The sequence below is a fragment of the Artemia franciscana genome, chromosome 13 (genome assembly GCF_032884065.1).
Source record: "Artemia franciscana chromosome 13, ASM3288406v1, whole genome shotgun sequence".
NCBI lineage: Eukaryota > Metazoa > Arthropoda > Branchiopoda > Anostraca > Artemiidae > Artemia > Artemia franciscana.
In genome coordinates, this window is record NC_088875.1 from 31,183,329 (window position 1) to 31,208,976 (window position 25,648).

The following is a 25,648-nucleotide window of genomic DNA, read 5'->3' on the forward strand; positions in this document are numbered from 1 at the left end:
TGTCGACATTCACCGGTGAATTTCCGAAATACCCTTTTTTCTATTTGGATTTAGTTAGCGTGGTCAGTCAACTTTTTCAGTTTTTTGCAAGGTTTGATGGTGAGACCTTAGGTTAGGTTGGGTTATGTTAGTTTAGGGTTTTAACCATTTCTAAAATTTATAACCTAATTTAACCCAACCTGACCTAACTTTAACTTTAACCATTAAAGCTTGCATAAGACTGAAAAAGTTGTTTCGCAGAGCTAATTGAATCTAAGCAGAGAAAAAAGAATGGTGGATGTTGACATTAACCAGATTTCGGACATTCACAGTAACATATACACAAGTAAATATATACCTACGTGGAGGTACATATTATATACCAGGAGCCAAGTGGCTACGCCACTGGGCCCCTGCACGACTAAGCGGCAGGCTTGCAAATATTGATCCTTATTTTCGCTTGTCTTCTAACCGTAGCCTCTTCTCGATGTTATGGCGTTGCCATAGGCTCGATACAAACACCCAGCACCAAATACAAATTCTTCCTTAAAGTTGTGATCTATTTAGATCGCATGTGGCCAGAAATGTCAATATGCCGGTTTTAAGAAAAAATTACAACTATGTAGCTGATTTCGAGGCCGGACTCCGGCACGGCAACGCGGTAGGCTTATATATATATTGATTCTCGGTGTCCCTTGCCTCCTAATCGCAGACAATGTGAGCCTTTTCTTGATGTCATGGTTCGGAACCCTGCACGCCTACGAGGTAGGCTTATATATATTGATTCTCATTGACGCTTGTTTTCTAATTGCAGACAATGTCATCCTCTTCTTGATGTCATGGCGTCACCATAGGTTCGATACAATCACCCTGGCAAAAATACAAACTCTTCCTTAAGGTTAAGACCTATTTAGATCTTTTTTTGGCAAGAAATTAATATGCAAGTTAAAAAAAAACAACAAAAAAAACTATGCAACTGATTCCGAAGCCGGATCCCAGCACTCAGGATCCAGCAGACTTGTATGGTACCTTTCCTTGGGGAAATGGAGGGCCCAACAGGGAATGCATATAACATTGAAGGGTCCCAATGACTTGTCATTTTCATTTTTAACACGTTCTGATTCTCGCTGTCGCTTGTAATTCTTGCTGCCGCGTATTTCCTAACAGCATATTTCTTTGTTCTCGATGTCGCATATCTTTTAACCGCATATTTCATTGTTATACTTTGAGAAAACCAATAGCTGCTCCATGCCTGCTCAGCCTCAAGCTTCGAGTTAATAGCATCTAGGAGGTCAAGGAATTTACCTACCTTGGCAGCTTACTCAGCTCTGACAAGAGCCACTTCAAATACACCAAGCTATCCAAAGTTCAAGCTTGAACTGGATTTTGTGACTGCCAGACGACTGACACTCGCAAATTTCAGTTTTAAAGCTTTGAAGTCAGCCTATTCAACTCACTCATCATATCTATCGTCATTTAATCCTGTGAATTCTTGGACTCTTAAAAAAGAAGACCTGTATCACCTCACTGCCTTTGAAACAAAATCACTACGACGTAAGCTGTTGCTGTTATCACTTAGCTTGAGAGAATCTCCAACACTAAGCTTTCCCAAAGTCTCAAAGGTCAAATATACCGCATTCGACAGTATAAAACTATACAACAAATAGACTCATCAAGCCCATGGGAAAAAACTCGTCTCCCGAAGATAGCCTTTGAAAGTCTTGTACACAATCCACAAGGGTTCGCCCACGAAAATATTGTGTTTGGTCACAACATGGTCGACAACTTCACATGGTACCCACACGCTTATAAGATAGCCAACGTTATACTTTATGTTATTGTAAATTGAAGACTGACTGGGTTGATTCAGGACACTAGGGTATATTGGAATGCCTGAATTTATGCTAAAAGTGACGATCGCTGTAATCAAATTAGTTAAAAATCTCTAGAATTAAATGCTCTATCTCCAAAACTATTCAATTTTTTGGGTGGAGGGGGGAGTTAGATATCTCTTTACTAGAGGTTAAGTCCCAAAAATTTCAAACCTTTTCTGTTCATTAACAAGTCCAAGGTCCCCTGCTCAGCAAGAAATTTGTTTTTGTTTCTTCTGACCGAATGAAATTTTAGCACTACTCTAGTATAGGAATAGGGCCTACCCAGTCACAAAAACAAAACAAAAAAATGAAAAAAGTGAGTTATAGGGCAAGAACAAAATACTGAGCAATTTAGAAAATTTTCTGCAAAAGAGTAGTCTTTAAAAAAAGACTTCAACCGCAGCGATATTATATTTGACAGTAACTTTTAATGGCGAATCAATATTCTTCTTCATTAGGAACTTTAAGGCAAGGTAGGTTATGTCAAGTCAAAACCAGCGATGAATTAAAGCAGACCTGAATAGGGCTGAGGAAGTAAGACCCTGATTGCGAAGACTTTGGTTGGCTACCTATTTCGAAATTCCCACGATGTTCCTGTACAAAGTTTCCAAAAATACATTTTCCTAACTAACTTTTATTTTTAAGATGAAAATAAATATTCCGGAGGAAAAGATTGAAAATAGTGAAAAATTGTGTGTCAGTTTGGAAAATTTATTTATTGAGGAAGGATCAGTGACAGTACTAAGAGGTTTAAAAAATGTTAAGACTCAGGTACTGATAGTGTGGTAAATAAGTTTTTTAAATACATTGGTTGTGAAGTTCGGGACAAATTACTGAAGATTACAATTATATTATTGAAAAAGGGGAAATACCTAGCGACTTTAAGAAAATTTCATTTAATCCTCTCTATAAGAAAGGCGGTAAGAGTGAGTTTGGTAATTTAGAGGCCGTAGCTTCGTTCCTATAGGAAGCAAATTACTTAGTATGGAGATACTTTTCAGACTTAAAGATGCAGTTGATAAAGTTTTAAGAGAAGAACGGTGCACTCCAGGAAGGGTAGAGGATGTGTCAACCAAATTTTCGCTCTTCGTTTAATAATTTGAGAAGTGCCTGAGTCATTAAACACCTTTAGTCTTCACTTTCATAAATTATCAGTAAGCGTTCGATTCAGCCGACAGAAGAGCTTTAGTGTATACATAAATGCATTATTTTCATTAACGGTATGTGTGAGAATGACATTACAGCGGTTACGGTAGGAAATGAGGTTTGTTGCTGGTTATGTTTAAATCAACAGTTGAGCAAGGTTACGTTTTGCCCCATTTATATGGATCACTGTGATGGACTTTGTCTTAAGGAGTACAGCAAAGGCAATGAGAGAACAGAATCATTGGGAGAGTAAAACTCACCTAGACTTACATTGTACTGATCATATGAGCATCCTAGATGAAAATGTTAGAATAATGAATGAATTTTTGAAGGTATTGAGAATTCAAGGTGCAAGAATAGGTTTGAAAATTAATGTTAAGAAGACTAGGTCACTAAGACTAGTAATAAGCAAAGATGAAGAGGTGATGTACACGTTCATATATCAAGGCAATATTATTAGGAAAGACGGTGGGTGAACTGAAGATGTTAAAAGTAGAAGGACCAAGACCCAGGGTGTTTTTTTTCAAAGTTGAAAAAGTTTGTAAGAGTGGGAAGGTTAGTCTGCAAACCAAAATTAGAATATTGGAGGATACAGTGATGACAGTGGTAAAATATGATTTTAAAGTATGGGCTCTTCGAAATACGGAGTAGTATTTGCTAGATATTTTGCAGAGAAATTGCCTTCGTACCGCATCTCATACAGGAATCACTACAAAAAATATGGTTCAATCCCGTTTTTTCGGGAAAACGGTCAAAGTGGCCAGGACAAGGTCTACAGATCAATGGTGACAGATTGCTCAGACGATCCCTGTCGTCGAACCATCTAGGGCCCACCCCACTGAAAAGCAGGTCATCCCCGAAAGGGTAGACGAATTTCCAAAGAAAGACTTAAGGAAAAAGGGAACTTGTTGGTAGGGTCTAATGAGGGTGTTTTCGAATATTTTGGAATAGAGGAGGGGCATGTTTAGCTTTGTTGGTCACAGGCGACTTAATGTTGAGTTGTGAGTTGTCAGGAGTAGTAGTAGCAGCCTCCGCTGAGAGCTATTGAAACTCTGGGGTTTGACTAGGAAATTTGATCGAAAAGACCGCGAAATTTTACGCCCCTGCGTCGGGAAGGTTTTCAATTAAACTGGGTAGTACCACAGGGAACTCTCAAAGCCTCTGAATCGCTTTAATGATATTTCCTTTAAGCTGATTTCTAGCGTTTTCCTAGCAGGTATGCTCGAAAATTTTTAGAGACTGCCCTTTCCTGAATTTTAAATAAAATCCTGCTTCGTTTAATCGAAAAAAAAAAATTACTTTCTGATGCCGTACTACTACTACAAATACTACCAACAACTCACCACAGCGCCAAGCCACCTGAGGCCAACACAGCTACGCACGCTTCTTCTTCATCCCAATCTATTCAAAGCCTCCCTCTTTACACACTCCCAGGAAGTACCCACTTCCTTTAAATCTTTCTATGACATCCTCTCAACCCAACCACGGACAACCTGCTTTCCGTTTAACTCTTGACGGTTGGCCAAAAAGGAAGGACAATCTTCGGCAAACTAGTACCCTGAACTCGCAAAACCTCTAAAAGTTCATTTATTTTGCTCACACTTTCTTCTTTGACGCTTAAATCATCTTCCGTGGAGATTCCGTGATCTCCCATTGCCTATCCTGTCCTCCTTAATACAAAGTCCATCGAAATGATCCAAATAAAGAGGGATAGAACACAACCCTGTTTAATGATGTACGTTTTATTAAAACTCAGCACCTCTATCTCTGGCACAAAGCGGGAGAAGTTAAATGGCTTTTCTAGGATTTCTTGAAAAACCAGTCTACAAGTACCTCTACAAGTTATGACAAGACCGTCCACTCAATTATGAATAGTTTGGCCAAACAAACTAAAAAGATTTGTGTGATGGACGAGATAGAATGAGCCTTTAAGGTATCAAACCCCCTCCAAACTGTCATGAGAATCCCTCGTAGCCGTGCCAGGCCCCGGCACGACTACGCGGCCAACTTGTATATATTTATTCTCGTTGTCGCTTATCTTGCAACCGCATACAATGTGAACTTAATCACGTGTTCTAATCGCAGACAATGTGAACTTTTTCTTGATGTAATAGTGTCACTATAAGTTTGGTGCAACCAATCTGGGAAAACCACGAATTTTTCCTCGAAGCTGTGACCTACTTAGATCGTTTTTGTGGCCAGAAATGCAACCATCCCAGTTTCAAGAAAAAAAATAGAACAAAAACAACTATATAGACGATTTCGAGGCTGGGCCTACTTGCTCGAACGCAGAAGGCTTGTATATATTGATTTTCCTTGTCGCTTGTCTTCTAACTGCAGACAATGTGAACCTCTTTTTGATGTCACGGCGTCATATTACGTTCGATGCAACCAACCTGAGAAAATACTAAAAAGGCATATATTCTAACAAAATGATGCTTTAAGTAAATACACATTTTCTCGTTTAAAGGGTATATATTTGTTATTCTTGTGTTTTAAGTGATAAGGTTTCAAATAAGAAATAACTATTAAGTTAAGAAAGTCTGGCGTAAATTCAACTCCTTCTTCCAGTTAATTCACCAAAAAAACGGCTCAAAGAGATAATGCCATAAGAAAGCGTGCCGAGGAATCACAAAAAAAAGGTAAAGGATACGGCATTAGACTTTACAGTCCGTACCGGCGGTGCTGATCTCCGTTTCTTGGCCCTTCAGCCAGGATATGTGGATATGTCATGTGGATATGTTCGCTCCTTCCAATCACTGGATCCGAGGTTCAATCCCAGTCACTGCCAGGGAAGGTTCATCAAGGATAAGCATTTTCTTTTCTTTTAAGCATCACAAGAACAAGGTGAAAACAGGCTTGCGGCTCAAAGAGATAATGCCAAAAGAAAGCGTGCCGAGGAATCACAAGAGCAACGTCAATATTATCGCCTGGCATTCAGGTACAACCCAATCGATGATTATAGCTTGAGTAGATGTGTTCAAATCAGGACTTTATCTAAAATTTGTCCCTATTGCAAGACCTTGAAATTTAATGGTGAAACAATGGGAATGTGTTGCGCCTCAGGAAAAGCTAAACTTCCTCATCTGGCTGCACCACCAGAGCCATTGAAGACTTTGTGACGTTACAGACCGGGACACCAGGACACAAGGAATATAAATGACGACCGGGACACTCAAGGAGAAATCACACACCGGGACACCGGGACACAAATGACGACCGGGACACAGGAAATATAAATGACGACCGGGACACTCAAAGAGAAATTACAGACCGAGATACCAGGACACAACTACAACGGGGACGCCGGAAGGGGACAGGGGAGATATACAAATGACGACGGGGACACAGGAAATATTTGATTAGCAATCACCATCAACAAAGCTCAAGGGCAATCATTAAAAAATGCGGTATAGATCTGAATATGGATTGTTTTCCCATGGACAATTATATGTTGCATATTCAAGAGTCGGTAAAACTGACAATCTATTTATATACGCAGAGAATAGGACAGCGAAGAATGTTGTATATTCGCAAGTTTTACGTAGTTAAAAACATATATATATCTATCTATATTCATAGGTGGGACACAGGGACACAACTACAATGGCACGTAACTAATATGGAGCGTAACGACTTACGCACGCGGGGGGGGGGGGGCTTGGAGGCGCGAAGCGCCCCCACCAACTAAGTGTTGGTGTGGCGCAAAGCGCCACACCAACAGCTAGTTAACTATAAATATGCGTGTCCGACTGCAAAACGATGACAGTAGTGAAATATTTTCAGATCAATTGCTGGCAATTGGAAACGGAAAGCTCCCAGTAGACTCAATTTCAGGACGTATACAACTGCCTGCTGAATTCTGTAATTTAGTGACGTCCAAAAATGAATTGGTTGAAAAGGTATTTCCGAATATTCTAACCAATTATAAAAATCACAAATGGCTCAGTGAACGAGCGATTTTGGCAGCCAAGAATAAAGACGTCCAAGAAATCAACAATATTATTTTGACCAAGATTCGAGACCAGGAAGTATTTTACAAGTCAGTCGACACAGTTCTGGAACCAAATGAAGCGGTTAATTATCCATCTGAATTTTTAAATTTCCTGGATCTCCCAGGGTTTCCACCACACGTGCTACAACTAGAAATAGGCGTACCAATAATACTGTTACGAAATATTAACCCACCAAAGCTTTGCAATGGCACGCAACTTGCCGTAAAAAGAAACAATGGAAAACGTAATAGAGGCAAAAATCTTGACAGGGCCTTTTAAGGGTGAGGCTGTTCTTCTTCCTCGAATATAAATGACAATCGCGACACAGGGACGCAACTACAACGGGGACGCCGGGGGGGCACAGGGGGAATATATAAATGACGACGGGGGCACAGGGAATATTCGATTAGCAATCACCATCAAAAAAGCTCAAGGGCAATCATTAGAAAAATGCGGTATAGATCTGAATACGGATGGTTTTTCCTATGGACAATTGTATGTTGCATGTTCAAGAGCTGGTAAACCTGACAATCTATTTATATGCACACACAATGGGAGAGCGAAGAATGTTGTATATTCGCAAGTTTTACGTAGTTAAAAACATATATATATCTATCTATATTCACATGTGGGACACAGGGACACAACTACAATGGCGCGTAACTAATTTGGCACGTAACAACTTACGCACGCGGGGGGCTTGGGGGGGGGGGGCGAAGAGCCCCCACCAATTAGGTGTTGGTATGGCACGAAGCGCCACACCAACAGCTGGTATATATATATAAATATATATATATATATATATATATATATATATATATGTATATATATTTAGTAGACATATTCGATTCAGTTTTTGAACAGCGCATAAATAAATCTTCAAAGTAAGTGCCTAACTTTTTTGTTGCGTAAATTTTATATACTTAAGAAAAGAGTTAGCCAAAAGTTTAGAACAAAGTTAAACTTTAACATTTGCGAGAAGAAATTCATGAATCTTGTCTGCATCTCTTCTCAGCAAGTTGCTGTTCAGCTTTATAGATTCCACTGCTTGCTTTACTTTCATGTCAACACCTGAAATCACAGAATAATAAGACCTCTTAATGACAATTTGACCAGGTCCATTTTTTCTAACTTTTCTGACCCCACGTCCAGTACAAATTATTGCAATTAATTGCAACAGTCATCCCTCAAAGCTAATAGAGCCATTTTTTTTCAAAGAGAATGCTTTTTATTGGGCGTCAGTAATGAAAATCAATTACACTCGAGCCCTGGATTCACTTTTAACCCTCTAAAGCTGTGTGGATATTCCTAAAATTAAGGATTAATAACAAGAAATAGAAAAAAAACATGTTGGCTATCAAAAACTAAACACAGATTTCTGGACATGAAATCATATTTTTTAGGTTTTTTTAAGGAAATATATTTTGTGAAAGCTCTGAAGTTCAAACTAACATGTTCTTAAACATCTTCTCAATGCTTAAAACAAATTTTTCTCCGCTTGATAAGAACCAGTACTTTTTCCACCGGATCGGTAATAAATCAAAACCAAAATCAGCAATTGATCTTATTTTCAAATTTCTTTGTTTTATGGACAGTAGCAATTTAGTCTCTAAACAACTAACATAAAAAATAGTTAAAATAGAAAAAGAAGTTTTAAAAAGAAGAGGACAAATTTGAATGCAAGAAACTTAGTCAATTTTTTTTTATACCAAGGGGAGAGAGTGAATCTAATACACCTTTCCCTGCTTCATACGTGTCTGTCCGCTTCTTATTTGCACAAAACAAATACAAACAATACTATTTGCTTTACATTTAAAGCACTAAGATATCGAGTTTCACTTTATCAAGAAAGAGACAGCTTGTTTTAATTGCTTTCGAATAAACAACTTTAACTCCATCTTATTTTATTCGCCGTAGAAAATAAAACCATGACGGTTTTGGACATCTGGGTATTCATGATGTTATTCACCTGAAAATTCTTTTTTCCAAAATTAATAAAGGCCCTAATTTTTCACACCGGAAAATGAACACCTATCTTATAATGAACATTCTTTTAAAGACGAACAACAACCATCGAGCGAAGCTCAGTCCCCTGGTATGCAAATAATTATTGTAAGTTTTCTGCCGCAATGCGTATCAGTTAATGCAAAGCAATTAAGAATCAGAGACTCACTTCAACAAATATCAAACGGAAATGTCTTTCTCTAAGAGCTCAGAACCAACGAATTTGTCAATAAATAAATATTGTTTCTAAACTCTTCCTACTCATGCTCAAGGTTTCCAGCCTTCAGGGATATCTAGTTTCAGTTAGCAGACGATTTATGAAAAACATTAAGGGGGCTGGGAGGAGGAAATAAGCTTCCTCACAGTCATGACAGATCTAGATAGTTTTTCACACAGGAAAATGGTAATATCCCAGTTTCAAGAAACGAAAAATTTTAGTGCCATTTTTGAGAAAAAGTTTAAATATATACATATATACAAATATTCCTCGTTTAATAAAATAGATAAAGACATCAAGCTTTTACATAAATGTACTTTGAGTAGCATTCTTGTAGGAATGAAACTTTCCACAAAAAAAAAATAAAAATATCCGTTAAATTCTAGCTGGCGGAACATAATAGGTAAAAATAAAAAGTAAAGCACATAAAAGTTTACCTTTCATTTACAAATGTTCAACGGTTCAATTGGTTCATTGACGAAACAAGAATAAATAAATCACACATAATTAAAACAACTCAATCCCATCCTGGATGCCAAGAACCGCAATATTGATATTTTTAGACATAAATACGCAGTGGTCACCGCTCCTACTCTGAGAAACGATCTTACCTCTCATCAATAATAATAATTAACCAAATACTTTCCTTTTCCCCACCCAGGGGAAACAACCCCATGATACAAATTAAAAAAAACTATTCTTTTGTAATGCTAATGCTAATAAATAATTTTTTAACTCTTTTTTTAAACGACGCAAGGGAACTCCTACCTCTCAGATCTTCTGAGGTCGGATTCTATATGATTGCACATGCTATATTCGGAGCATGACAGGTATGTGCAGATTGGATAATGACCGAGTATGCTAGACTCACAAGATACAAATTTAGACACAAAAGTCAGGATAGTTGATGCAGTGACTTTATTGATAAGTACTCCTCATTTTTTTACAATCAATATTAGACATCGTTTGTGGATGAGTTCAGATTCCGCAAGTGAGATTGAAAAGTCAATGGCCAGCTCATTGCTCAAAAAGTAAATAGGGTGTTGTACAGCAGAATAAGTGTTTTCTGCAACAAGGTGTTCGTAAGTTTTTCCATAGCTCCAAGATTCCGGGATAGCTTTGGCTCTTCTGCTTGAAAATGATGCAGTAATGGCAGGTTTTCATCAAGAGGGGCCCCAAAGTATCTTGCAAAATGATTTTCTGGCAGACTGCTCAGACTTCTAGACCAGAAATACCATGTATTTCTGGATGAACACCCCCCAACCCGGGGAAATAATAAAACACAAGATCTGTCAACAATAATAACAAGTCGATTAGAATCCATCCATAGATACGTCTCCTCCAGAACGTTTCTCAGTTTGGACATAAGCATTGTCTTATCCGTTTCAGAAAAGCCAAGTGTAGTTTCATTCGGGAAAGCCACGAGCTCACATTGTCATCTTCGGGCTGTAAAGAATCTTCATTGTGACATACGAGGCGTGTTTTTTAAGTAAGGCCCGTTTGATCATAATTACACAACAAATTATTTTTTTTTAAGTAAATTTATTTTCAAAAACTTTACTCTATTTAAGATCATAGTTGTCAAGTTTGTTGTAACACTTATCATACCTCTAAAATAATTTTAAAGTAGCCTCTGTATAGAAACTTGCTGCCGGTTCTGCTAACCAGGAATTCACTTCCGTTTTTACATTGTCACCATCGTTACAACGTTTGCCAACAAGGCGTTGCTTGAGGTGGAGAAACGGATGGTCATCACCCGGCAAAAGATCAGAACTGTTTGTGGGTGATCTAAAACTTCCAACCTGGCACGTACGCAGGGGGAGGCCTTCGGCCCCTCCCACCGAAATTTCGTGAAATGTTTATTTTCCCCATGGTTTCTTGGGATTTCTGGAAAAAGTAGGATATTTATTAAGAATCTAAAAACATGTGTGAACCTTTTTTGGGATTTTACAGCATGCACTTATCCGGTCGTCACTGCCCAATTATTAACCCACTTTCTGTCTAACTTTTTACCCTCTTTGAAGTAATTAGTGATTGTACTGTTTTCTTTTCTTTTTGTTTTTTTTTGAAAAAGAGAGTCTGCTTTCCACATCAAAACAGAATTATCCTTGATATTAGAGCGTCTATCCCCCCTTTTCAGGATAAAGTACAGCTTAGAATGGATTAATTTTGTAAACTATCATTTTTCATTAAAATCAATGTTTTCGCAATAGAAGAACTACCCCCCACAGCACCCATATTGCAGTATTAATCCTAGAATTTCCCTTTCAGTGGGATATAATAGATCAATCACTGGTTCTAAATCGCTATGAACATAACCTGAGCCTAAAACGTACTTTTGAGCCTTCAGTCTTCTTCCCCTTATCCGCTGCAACACTACAGATTAATGCTAATCTGTATTTTCCGATATACCTACTTATTGCATTTATTTAGTTACTAAATAAAAAAGTGCTATTTTATATCTGCTGTTTCGAAAGTTTTGCCCCCTCCCCCGGAAAAAAAATTCCTGCATACGTGCCTGCTTCCAACCAAAACGGTCCAACAAATTACAGGTCTAACCAGCAGTTGGAGGTCTAGCATTGTCATGAAGAAGTACAATTTCCTTTGTCAGCATGCCAAGTTTTTTTGTTTTTATTTCTTATTTGCTCTGCGGAGCGTTCTGAGGATTAGACAGTATGCTTCTGAATTGACAGTGGTTCTTCTGTTGCATAAAGTCAATCAAAAAACACCATACCTATTCCCAAACACCGACGCCATTATTTTGCGCTGGGAGAGAAGATGTTCGGCCTTCAAATTTTTAGGGGAGTGTGTGTGTTTCCATTCCATATTCTGTTGCCTCGATTTGGGCGTGATATGCGAAACCCATATTTCGTCTTCAGCTCAACCAGTTGCCAGCTAAGTAGCAACCATTAAAAAGATGACGACGACGTAAAAACAGCAGTGAACTCTTGATTATTGGAGCTGGCGGCAAGTTCTTATAAAGACTTTACTTTAAAATTAGTTGAGAGGTATGATAAGTGTTTCAAAAAACTTGGTAATTATGTCGAAAAATAGAGTAAAGCACGAACTTTCTGAAAAATAAATTCGCTTTTTTGAAATAATCTTTCGTTGTGTACTTATGTTCCAACGGACCTTAATAAAAAATACACCTCGTAGATTACAGCAGCTAAGATTTGTCCCTGCCGGGTTCAAATTCCTATCTAATATCAAGGAAAACCGCTACAGGTAGTAGACCAGAATCCAAAAATTTCTCGATCAATAAGCTCAACGCTATTAAAGCATCTTCAGCAGAGTACCCTGGTCTGAACACAAGCAGGCTATAATTAAGAATTTCAACAAAACTGAAGTAGCTATTGCTACCAAGGTTCCTGAACTGAAAACTGAAAAAGACTGAAAAAAGGAATATAGGCCTGTAGTTAGCCAGATCAACTCGAGAAGATTCTAGCTAAATCTTTTTTTAGCAGTTTTGGGAAAACACCATTTTTGAAGGACAAATTTATCAAGTAAGTAAGAGCCTCTATATTTGACAGGGCAGCTACTTTTATCAGTTTAGTGTGTACTTGATTGAACCCAGAAACCGAATTTGCCTGTTAGATTTGGGATGGTTTGCAGAATTTCAGATGGGAGGGATAGGTTCAAGTGCCATTGACTTAGTGCATGCCGGACCAAGATAATCTAAAACTCTTAACAGCATTTCCAATAGAATCTGCATTCCTATTGCCCACCTCCGCAAAAAAGCTCCCAATGCATTTTCAACATAAAAAAAAAATATTATAAAATAACAACTATGCTTCCAATTCATTTAATTACCTTTATAGGCCGGAATATTTCAACACAACTACTTTCGATTTAAGTGCGTTTATTTTGCACTAAGCGTGACAAGTAGGAGATCAAAAGACAAGCTAAGTCTTTCTTAACTTCAGCGACACCTTCGATATTCAGGAAAAAAAAGTTCGAGGGATTGATTAGAGGGAGGAGGTTGAAAAATAGCAGAAAAAGAGAAAAGGTCGAAAAAATGTGCTCAGAATAGTTATTAATCCCTCATAAAATATACAAGATCTCTTAACAACGAATTTAAAGAAGAAATGGCCATAAGAATGATGAAAGACATCAGGGGTGAAATTTAACTCTTTTTAAGAGTCAAATACTATAGAAGTATGAGACTGAAGTTCGATAAAAACGTATATACGAAATTTTAATTGATAAGAAATATGTTGAAGACAAGATGTTTCCCAAATAGCAGCAGGATATTTAAATTCACTACTGTTCATAAATCGCCATTACTAAAATAAGCTATGAAGCTTGAATAATGAACGAAAATTCCAACACTTTGTGTTGAAATTATCAATTCACTTTTTGCATGTATATTGAAACATTCTATATAATGCAGTTTTACTTTCACAAATTTACAAAGCCCATTTCATTTATGACGAAATTTTTTATTAAAGCTCAAGAAATCTTCTGTAAGAATCAATACTATCCATCTGAAAAAAAGATTGTCATTCTTTTGGGTCTCAGACTGGTGCCATTGACAAGTGATCTGTGGTCTAAACACTGGCCTGATATATACTTCAATTCAGATAGTGTTTTTTTTTCTAATTGGCTCAGTTGTGTAGACTCATTATGTCTGTTAAATTTGCTGTATGCAATTAGGGTTGTTTGGAGATTGACGTTGGAGATTCTTAAAAAAAATAATCCTACTTTCGTTTCATTGGCTTTAGCCTACTGTATACGCGAAAATCTTTAACCTCTCTCCAGCTTCCTTATAGTTATTACTGGAAGTATAGGAAATAGGATATTTCAGATTCTGTGGATTTCTTCAATTCCAGCTGGTTTACACCGTCCGTCATAGAAGCATTCATTCTAACCCAGTTTTGAATTTAGAATATGGAAAAAATAATTTGTCTAGTGGAAGGGTTCCCACGGGCAGATCTAGAACAAAATCTTTGGGAGAGCCCAATGTGACAAGGGCACTGATGAGCAAAATCTTGGGAGGGGGGCAGTGTGACAAAGGAAACAATAAGTTGACAAATTTATTCTAAAAAAAGTGAAAAGGGGAAAAAAAACAGTGGAAGAGGGCGCCAAAAAAAATCTTGGGGACACGCCCCCCCCCTGGATCCTTTAGTCAAGGTTCTAGCTCCGATCACTGTGCCCTAGCAAAGAGTTCCAGCCCCTAGCAAGAACCAAGTGTTATTGATTTTCTTCAAGACGCAGATGTTTGTTACATAAAAGGACTTTTTGTTACGTAATAGCGAATGTTTTTTCTTTGATTGTTATGTTAATTACTTAAAGAAACCTAGGGATGTAGGGGAAAACCTTCAGGGCCCACCAGTGGGGGGCCTTCACGATGCAGGTATTATCATGCAGGTGTAGGCGTAGGACCCACTAGTCAGGTGGAGAGCCCCCGGTTGTAACTGAGGACAGCGTACACGTGAATGTCACATAATGCTTTAGAAGATGTTTTTGTTCTTCAATATCTTTTTTTATTTTTTATTTCTTCAAGATATTTTTCTTCTTCAGGATTTCTTTTTCTTATTTTCACTTATTTCCAGCCTTCTTGTTATTTCCAGTGATTTTGTAAAAAATTGGTTGCATGGTCTCTCACACCGTGCTTGTGTGTTTAAGCATCTGTTTGTCTGTCTTTGTCTCTGCCGTTCTCGTCGGATTAAAAAGGTTCTCAGACCAAATTGGAAAGCGAGTACAAGATTTATTGATTAAAAGCAATGGTTTTCATGCTATATTACATTTTTGATGTCGTGGGTATACGGCAAATTTCTCAGCACTTAAGCAGACAATCCTCGACTGAGGGAGTTTATATAGAGGAAAATAACCCTTTCCTAGCTGCGTAATATTGATTTCAGTGCCATAAAGAGAATCAAAGCCATTTGAGAATCAAAATAAAATTTCATCTAGCTCATGTCAGAAAATTAATAACAATGTAACAGCCAAGTGTGTCTAATAAATCAATAGTCAATAACATCATTGGATTCTAGCACGCTCTTGGAGAAAATTAAATAAAACAAAAACTAGTTTTTTTAACTGAAAGTAAGGAGCGACATCAAAACTTAAAACGAACAGAAATTACTCCTTATATGAAATGGATTGTCCCCTCCGCAATGCCTCGCTCTTTACGCTAAAGCTTTTAATTGTTTTAAAAAGTAGAATTGTGGCAAAGAGTTGAACTTTCGCGGAAAGGCCGAGGGATTGCGGAGGGGACAACCCATTTCATATACGGAGTAATTTCTGTTCGTTTTAAGTTTTAATATCGCTCCTTACTTTCAGTTAAAAAAATAGTTTTTTTTATTTAATATCTGAACGTTTTTGAATTAATGCATGTTTGATTTTGGCTCTCCGTATTTAAATTATTAAAATGAAATTTGCATACTAATTCTTTTTTTTTGCTAAATGGCTTTCTGTTAGTTTTGATCAGATGATTTTGAGAAATAAGGGGTGGAGAAGGAGGCCTAGTTGCCCTCCAATTTCTCGGTTACTTAAAAAGGCAACTAGAACTTTTAATTTTTAACGAACGTTTTTAATAGTGAAAAATATACGTAACTTAAGAATTAACTTACGTAACAAACTTTTATATTCTTATATTTTTGATTATGTATATGAGGGGGTTTTTCCCCTCTTAATACCTCGACCTTCACACTAAATCTTAAGTTTTGCCCTTAAACATTCTTTAAGAATGTCATTCTTTAAGAATGACCCCTGACTCAGAAAGGCCGTGGAATAAATAGTTGAAATTACTAAAAACACTTTAGCATAAAGAGCGAAGTATTTATATCCTCCTAAATGCCTCGCTCTTTATGCCGAAGTATTTTTAGAACCCCTCATATGCATAATAATCTCTGTTCGTTTTAAGTTTTAATGCTACTCCTTACTTTCAATTGGAAAAACCTTTTTCATGTTTATATTTTCATTGTTTTTTTTTGTCGTTTTTTTAATAGTAATGCTAGAAAATCCTGTGCCCTTTTCATTGAATTTCTCTTACCCCATGAAATATTCCTCCAAGGAAAGATCCCCCCACATAGTCCCCTCCCCTCAACCCCACACCCAAACAAAAAAATCTCCCTGAAAACGTCTGTACACATCACAATAACCATTACTGTATGTAAACATTGGTCAAAGTTTGTAACTTGCAGCCCCTCCCCCAGGGGATGTGGGGGAGTAAGTCATCCCCAAAGACATAGTTATTATGATTTTCGAATAGGTGGAACAAAACGGCTATCTCAAAATTTTGATCCGTTGACTTTGGGAAAAAAATGAGCATGGGAAGGGGCCTAGGTGCCCTCCGATTTTTTTGGTCACTTAAAAAGGGCACTAGAACTTTTCATTTTCGTTAGAATGAGCCCTCTTGCAACACTCTAGGACCACTTGGTCGATACGATGACCCCTGGAAAAAAACAAACAAACAAATAAATAAACACGCACCCGTGATCTGTCTTCTGGCAAAAAATACGAAATTCCACGTTTTTGTAGATTGGACCTTGAAATTTTTTCTATAGGATTCTCTGATACGCTGAATGCGATGGTGTGATTTTCGTTAAGATCCTATGACTTTTAGGGGGTGTTTCCCCCTATTTTCCAAAATAAGGCAAATTTTCTCAGGCTCGTAACTTTTGATGACAAAGATTAAATTTGATGAAACTTATATATTTAAAATCAGCATAAAAATCCGATTCTTTTGATATATCTCTTAGCATCGAAGTTCCGTTTTTTAGAGTTTCGTTTACTATTGGGCCGGGTCGCTCCTTACTACAGTTCGTTACCACGAACTGTTTGATTGATATAAAATACGCGATTAATTGCTTATCGATTCGAAAACTGTGCAGAGAATTCTCCACGCGGTCAAAAACCTTTGATGACGGAATATAAAGATTTTTTGAGGGGAAAATCTTGAAGAAAATGAAACCTTTAAGAAAAAAAACGCCTTGAAAGAAAAAAATGCCTTGAAAAAAAAACATCTCGAAGAAAATGCCTAGAAGAAAAATATTTTGAAGAAAAAAGAAATCTTCAAGAAAGAAATATCTCCTAAAGCATTACGGAACACCCACGTGTGCACCGTTATCAGTTACAACCAAGGGTTCTCCACTTGCTAGTGGGTCTCTATAAAATCATGCCCGATTACGTCACAATCAAAGAAAAAGTAATTTTTAACGCCTATGTCTGTATGATAATACCAGCAGCGTGAAGGCCCCCACCATTGGCGGGTCCTGAAGGTTTTTTCCTACATCCCTTGGTTTCTTTCAGTAATTAACATAACAACCAAAGGCAAATCATTCCCTATTAGGTAACAAACAACTCCTATTACACAACAAACACCTGAATCTTGAAGAAAATCAATAACACCTGGTGGTTGCTAGGGACCCGGAACTCGTTGCTAGGGTTCAGTGATCGGAGCTGGATCCCCTCCACTACTAATTTGAATGGATCCTTTCGTTGCATTGTAAGTTAAAAGAGAAGACAAGATCTTACCATGTTCATTGTTAACAGTCAAAAAATTTTCGACTTCTTCTGCTTGCTCGATAGTTGCGAAATTGCATGTAACACTTTGAATAAGTTCACCAATGTGGAAAACTCCCTAAAACATACAAATTATAGCATAAAATATTCTGTGAAAGTGAAAAAACATAACCCTTATGCTTTGGATTTAGGCCAATTTCTTTCTTAGATATTGGATCATAGAAATATATATTTGTAATGTTATTGTTTGTTGCTGTTTATGTAGTGAGATTTAATCAAAATTGAATTTTTCATTTTGTATTGCCACGGCCCTATGGCCCTAGGGCTTTTGGATAAATAAAAGTTATTATTATCATCATCATTATTAGTTGCTGTATGTTGTCAGTTTTTTTTAGTTTTAAAATGTACGAATCGTAGTTCAATTTTTATTTAATTTTTCTTTGAACAAAAAATGAAAACAAAACAATTTCTTTGAACAAAAACGAGCTAACTAAAATCAGCGGTATTATAAATGATCTAGTAAGTCAGAAAAGAAAACTCAATGACATAAGGACAAAATCTCAGTTTGTGCGACACGGATATAAAAGTCACAACTTCTTTTTGCACAACAAAGTTAAACTAAATCTTTTAACTCTTAAAAAAACCTTGAAGCTTCTCCCTCAAACTAGGTTTTAGGTCATTTTTTTCATCAACAATCCTCATTTTATCTTTTCCGGTGTTTGGCTTTGAAATGTATAAATGGTGTTCGTTAAACATTTGATCCGTTAAACGGAAAGATCCGTTTAACATTTGACACGTTTACGAGTCAAATCGTTTCGCTTGTTCGAACTATTCCAAAACAAATTAGCTGTTTAAAATAGGCATGGCCAGAAATAAACTTGGCTCGATGGCATAAAGATACTATCTCACTTTGTGCGTGAACCAAATTACTAATTGCTAATGTGCAACCAAATTAAGCTAAAACTTAAAATTAAGACGCTGAAAGCTTTTTCTCTACAAAAAAAGAAAATGGGCTTTATCGATCTTCTTTATAAGCATGTTGTCTACCAATAAATTTGAAATATGATAATCCAGAGTGCCTTGCTCAATTCGAAGCTAAATTTAGATAACTTCGAAGACCACACTGCCTTTCCATGACGAAAGTAAAACAGTTCAAAATAGGGATGATACCTTTTTATTGACAGTGAAATATAAAATTATTTAACTGGATATTTCGAACACATATACAGTGTTCATCATCAGCAGTAAAACTCCCAAACAATAGGAGTTGTTTGTTACCTAATAGGGAATGATTTGCTTTTTATTGAGTTTTACTGCTGATGATGAACACTGTATATGTGTTCGAAATATCCAGTTAAATAATTTTATATTTCACTGTCAATAAAAAGGTACCATCCCTATTTTGAACTGTTTTACTTTCGAAGTTAAATTTGAAAATATGCCTTCAATAAAATCTCATTTGACACATAGAAATTTCTAAAAGGCTATCGCTTAGCAACACAGCTGAGATTGTTTCTTTATATTTCCTCTTTGTCGTAGAGTTTTTCTAACTTGAACTTGAACTTTTCTAACTTTTCTAACATTTTAGATCATTCTTTTTTTTTAGTTCTGCTCAATTGTCAATCGTTTCATATTTAAGATATTTGAGTTTTTCAGACTTGCCAGTTCATTTCGATCACAATTATTTTATTATTACTTACGATATATACCATTCTAGGTCCTAATTCTTTAGTGTTATTAGCCTCCAGCATATTTTTTTAGCTTTCATTGCTGTTTTGCTAATTAAACAAATATAGTCTGGAATTTGACTATATCCAATTTACAGATAAAAATGACACTCATCATTGCAAAACAAACACATTTTGAAAGAAAAAAGATCAAAGAGCACTAAGATTATTAGACTGAAGACTAAAGAGCGCAAAAAAAAGTACAAATCAAAGATGACACACCAATGAAAATAGCCTAAGAGTGTAATGCATTTCAGAACTCTCGTTATGATTATTCTCTTAGTAATTAAACTAAAGATAAAGAGATTTCCCCTGATGGTAAACAGCAATGTTAAAACTTATTACAAAACAGATATCATTCAGCATTAGAGAAGGCTGCCAAACCCTTAACCTTCAGCCTGTCAGATCGAATTTAACTTATACTAACTAGGACTATATACATTTTCAAACAGGGACATTTTATATATACGAATAGTGAATTTCTAAAAAGGCAACAAGGTAACTAACATATGTTCGTAATCACCAACCAACAGAATCTAACACCTATCTAATTAATATTTAATAAAAAGACAGCTTTTCCATGGAAATCAAAAGCTTTATCGTATAAGAGAGGCAGTTTGAGTGGAGAGGGGATTGGCGGAGTGGAAGAGGGGAATCCCCTCGCACACAAGGTAAGTTCTGTATATTTTAGGTTCAGGTACATGGCAAATACCATGAAGAGGATAGGCTGGGTTTCAATTGTTTGGGCTGTTCTGGTGTTGTGGGGTTTAACTGCGTCAAAAACACCTCCCTCAAGCCCTAACACTAGTAAGACAACCCTGCTTACGTGGCCTCATGGTATACTTTGAAAAGACTTGTTATCAGTTTCAGAAGCTCATCTCCCAGGATTAGAAAACATAATTTTAGGTCACACAAAAATTGATTAACTCAGGTGAGAAATGAAGAAATGAAGTTAAAAGCTATTTTTGCATTGTTACAGGATTTAAGCAGGGTTGCGTCCTATCCTCCTTTACATGGATCATTTTGATGGACTTTATCCTAAGGAACATGGCAAAGGCTATTTGGAGATAATGGAATCAAATGGGAACGTTAAACTCTCGTAGACTTAGATTAAGCAGATAATTTGAGCGTCCTCAATGAAAATGTTAGCAAAATGCACGATGCTTTAGAGGTTTTAAGAGTTCAGGGTAGGAAAATAGGTTTAAAACTTAATTTTAAGAAGACAAAATCGCTGTAACAAAATCCAGGAATAACTGGAGAAGATTAATCAAGTGGATAGCTTCTCTTACCTGGATAGCATTGTTATAAAACAAAAGGGATGCAGTGAAGCTATTAAAATTATAATAGCCAAGGCTTAGGATGTTTTTTCAGGATTGAAAAAAGTTTGGAAGAAAATGAAGATTAGTCTGCGAAACATGATTAAAATATTGGAAGCTACAGTGACAGTGGTTAACCATTGTCCTGAAACGTGGGCGCTTCGGAAGACGGGGGAGGATTTGCTAGATATTTTTCAGAGGCTGTAAATCAAACAGTAAACTACAAGAAAGATGAGTTTCTATCCCCCTTAGACTATAATTAGGCTTCCTAGGGCTAAAATGAGAAAAAGATTGGGATGACTAGGACACGTTTTGCAGATGAAGAATGACAGATTATCAAAGATCGTCCTTTTTGGTCATCCATCTATGGCCAGACGAAAATCAGGTTGTCCCTGAACCGGGCACAAAGAGCTCTTAAGAAATAGTTTAAAGGAAATTGGAACTTCTTGGTAGGGTGTAATGAGAGAAGCTTCAAATAGATTGGAATAGAGGAGGCAACACATGCATAGCTGTGTTGGCGTCACATCGCTTGGTGTTGCAGTGAGTTGTTAGTAGTAGTAGGAAGGACGGGGCACAATGACAGTCGAATAGATAAATAAGGAAGATAAGGATAAAAAATAGCTGATAAATTAGGAAGCTTTGAAGTCTTGCTTAGGTTAGAACGGTATTAATAAAGGAATTCTAGTCGCTCAGTTTATGACATAAGTCTGCAAGATATCAGTCATATACCCCAGTAGAACTGAGGCGCTAGCGACAAAGATGAATTTTATATCCCGTTACCGGAGCAAATAGACAAGATTTCAGGAAGAGATATGGTATTTATTTTTTTATTTTTTTAAGGAACTTCAATGTCCAAGTTGGAACAAATGGGGATATATGCTTTCCCAGTTAAGGTAAATATAGTGTAGGGAAGAAACATAACAACGGCAATAGGCTACTACAACTTCGTAGGTACAAAAATCAATACGGTATTTGCCCATAAAATGGCCAATAACTTAAATTGCTACTCACCTAACAGCACGACAACCAACCTTAATGATTATGTCATTGCAAATCAATGACTGGCAGGACTGACACAAGAGTGCCGTTATTGATGTTAAGTTCCGCATGTATTAGTGTATAGAGTTAATAAAGGTAAAATTTAGGAAGGATAACTACCTTCCGGGTGCTTATGGGTTATGCGAAGGATAACTGGAGCATTTAAAATTGACAATGTATATGATAGTTAGAACAGTATTAGAAAAATACGCTGGATGCATACTTATTAAACCTTTCAACGTTCTGGAACACAATGGCTGTCAAAAAATTTTGTCCCTACATCATAGAAGTTACGGGGGACAGATGGCAGAGATGGAGACTGGTTGTCTTTCCCTTCCGACCCTTTAAAATGGCATTAGAGCTGTTGATTTCCCATTAAATGAACTCCTTCCCATGTTTCCACGACTACCAATATATTACAAATATATTACACAAAGTGGGGGGAGAAATAAGATTTTCTGTCCTTAGTCGGGTCCATTTTGGAAGGAACCATTGCTTTTTTCCCTTTCTAGTTTTTTCTGCAAAGAGTAAAGATGTCATAGAGAAGTAATCTAGAGACACAGCTAGGAATATTAGCAAAAACCCCTTTAGGCTTGATAGAATACAGGGGTTGGTTCAATGAGTTACCGAGTAGTGGATCTTCAACAGATAGAAGAAACGTTAGAGAAGTAGAGAAGAAATTAAAGTTTGAATATAGGAGACGTGGGCTGGAGCCAGCAGGTAAAATTGCCTAAGACCTTGGAGATACAGCCAGACGACATAATAGTGAGACATTTAATTGACATCATAAGCAATTGAGAGGAAGCAGACAGTCTGGACATATTCCATGTACAGATAGGAACGGGGATCTCACAGATGCGTCGACCATACTTCCACTCTTAGATTAATAATTGAAGTTTATGGACCATCAAACCTCATTAGCCTTCAGTCTTAAAGATTATGAAGAAATAGTCGAATCAGCGGACAGAAAAGCTTGAATGAAGGTCACGAATGAACATATTAAAGTGGTTAGCCCTGAGTGCAAGAATAATATTGCTGAGAATACTACAGGTAGAAAAAATAGTTAGCAGCTGGTTTCATTCTGACTCAGGAGTTAAGCAGGGCTGCGTTTTATCCCTGCTTATATGGATCATTTTGATGGACTTGGTCCTTAGGAGCAGGCCTAGATAAGTACATAAAGTGGTTAGAGCCAAGTGCAAGAACAGTATTGCTGCAGTTAAGGTAGGCAGTGAGGTTAGTAGGTGATTTGCTATGGAATGAGTGCTTAAGCAGGGCAATGTCTTATCCTCATTTATATGAATTATTTTGACCGACTTTTTCCAGAAAAATAAGGACAAGACTACAGGAGACAATGATAGCAAATGGGAAGGTAAAATTAGGAAAAGTCACTTAGACGCACGAATAAGCAGGGGTAAAAAGGTTAAGCTAGATAACGAGAAAATCGATCAAATAGATGGCTTCAAATCGATTTGATCGATCAAATCGATCAAATATTAGTAAATATAATGGAGGCAGTGAAGATGTGAAAAGTAAAATAGTCAAAACCCTTTTTTTTCAGTTGAAAAATTGTGATATTGTCTCCCACTTAAGATTAGAATATAAGAATTCACGTGGAAGCCAGTGGGTCAAGTAAGACTCTGCAAATGGATGCTTTTAAAAGGCTGATGGAAATTTATCAAATGTCTTCCAGAGAAATATCTATAGATGCTTTTAGGCGCTCCTGTGACTTGCCGCGTATAAAAAAAGAAGCCATGCAAATAATCTGGTTGCGTCTGCTGCCCAAGGGTACAATGACATTAATATTAAAACGCTAGGTCACGTTTTACGGATGAAGGATAGTATATTACTAAAGATTTTGATCTTTAATCTTCTTTTAGGGACTAAACAAGAAGCAGGTTATCCTTGATTGGGGTGCTAATTGGCCATAAGAAAGGAATTAAAGAAAATTGGAACTTCACGGGAGGGAGTAAAGAGTGAAGCTTTAAGTAGACAGAGATTGAGGAGGGACGTTAACAGCTCTGATGGCCTCATGTGGCCTTTAGGGTAGCTCTTCGAGCTACCCTAAATTGTTAGTAATAGTGCTATTTTAGGTTTCAACGTTGCTGTCTACTTCAAATTTTAACATTGCTTGTTACTGTCAGGTTCTTGCAAAACTTACGTCTACAAATATTAAAAAAAATTTATTATATTAACTTACAGTCAAATCATGTTAAATTATTAAAAGATTTCAATTTTTGAAGACTATTCATGAAATAATAATAGAAATACAATTTTTTTTTCTGCGCCACAGAATTTACAAATACGAAAAATTACATCTAACTCATCCAGAACAAATCTAGACCTGGTTGCTTCCGAACAATTATAAGGAAGCAATAATTCTTCAATCTCGGTGTGATGGCATGCCTAATAATAATGTATCTATTTTACGTTGTTTTGTTTTTAATCACAAGCAGATTAAAAATATACTTCACAACAGGAGAGTAGGCATAAAAGAAGCGTCCTTCCTTCCTTAAATAAACCTTCATAGAAATACAACAGTCAAATAAAAAAAAGTACCAAATGAAACAAAATATTTAGATTCAGATTATTGAAAATGATGAATCTGTACTTTGTAAGGTGCGTTTTCTAAGGTGAACTTTTTTTTTTTTTTTTAATGATCCCTAATAGCCTAAGTCATGGCTGGATTTTGGAGTTATTTTGAAGACATATGTCAAAGTTAAACAATTCTCTATGGAAAATCGAAGAAAATCCTAAAACTTAAAAATGAACAGAGTAAGGCCACAAATGGCAAAAGAAATCGCAGATATTTATATCCGATATTAAAGACCTGTTTCTAATACCAAATGAAGTAATAAAATATTATTGCTAAAGAGCTGCCTCAAGTGATCACACAACTCATCCAAAACTAACCCATTTTGGGACAAGGTTGAGTTGACTTTCTCGAATAGTCTATATGACTATTGTGAAGTCATATAGACTTCACAATAGGTGATTCACAGGTGATTCTGAAGATCTCAGAGTTTTCTATCTTAACTGCCAGGGTTTGAATTCATCTTTTGATTTTATAAGCGAGATATGTGAACTTTCCATTTTTCAGGTTATTCGTATCACAGAAACATGGCTAAATGAGCATAACTCTGCTCTCTTGGACATTCCAGGGTATACATTTTATCGTAGGAATCGTCAATTTCGTCAACATGGATGTATTGGAGCTTATATACGGAGCGATATCGAGGTTTTGGTAAGAAGTGATCTAGTGCTGTTTCACGAGATGTTATTTGAGCCACTTATCCTTCAGCTCAGGCTTAAGCCAAAAGATGTTTATGTTGTTGTACTATATAGACCACCATCTGGGTCTATACCGGCCTTTTTGGATATTTTGGAGGAACAGTTGGATAAACTACCTACTGGTTCGCATCCATTCTTCATGCTTGAGGACTTTAATATTGATCTTAACGATATGAATTCGAATACTCCTACGAACTTCCTACAGCTTTGCATGTTATGTAGTTTATTTCCCACTATTAATATTTGTACGCGTGTTACCACTTTAACGGCAAAGCTACTTGATAATATTTTTTCTAATTCCAAATTTTCAGATGCAGGGGTTGTTGTTACTGATGTTTCTAACCATTTTGGGATTTCGGCAAGTTTTAAAGTTTGTTTCCCGAGGCAGCAAGGCCCTAGACTGAAAATGAGTATGTTACCTTTGCTCAACCAGTGTAACTTAGAAAAGTTTAAACAAGAGATTTCTAATGTTGATTGGAATAATAAAGTTGAAAATCTAGATGATATAAATATAAGTTTTCAGAGATTTTATGATACATTGATCTCTATTTTGAGTAGAACTTGTGTAATGAATCGGACAAGGTCAAGGAAAAAGATG

General features: G+C 36.7%; 1 protein-coding gene across 1 annotated transcript in view; it reads right to left on the reverse strand.

Annotated features, from left to right (window-relative positions):
* Positions 1 to 7,867: 7,867 nt before the first annotated feature.
* The window catches only part of LOC136034797 (puromycin-sensitive aminopeptidase-like), an 83,811-nt gene continuing 66,030 nt past the window's right edge, over positions 7,868 to 25,648 (reverse strand). The window contains exons 14-15 of the mRNA XM_065716212.1: positions 17,694 to 17,799; positions 7,868 to 8,065 (exon numbers count right to left, since the gene is read on the reverse strand). Of these exons, the coding sequence (XP_065572284.1) occupies positions 7,953 to 8,065; positions 17,694 to 17,799 (219 nt within the window). The 3' untranslated portion in view covers positions 7,868 to 7,952. The remainder of the gene's footprint in view (positions 8,066 to 17,693; positions 17,800 to 25,648) is intronic.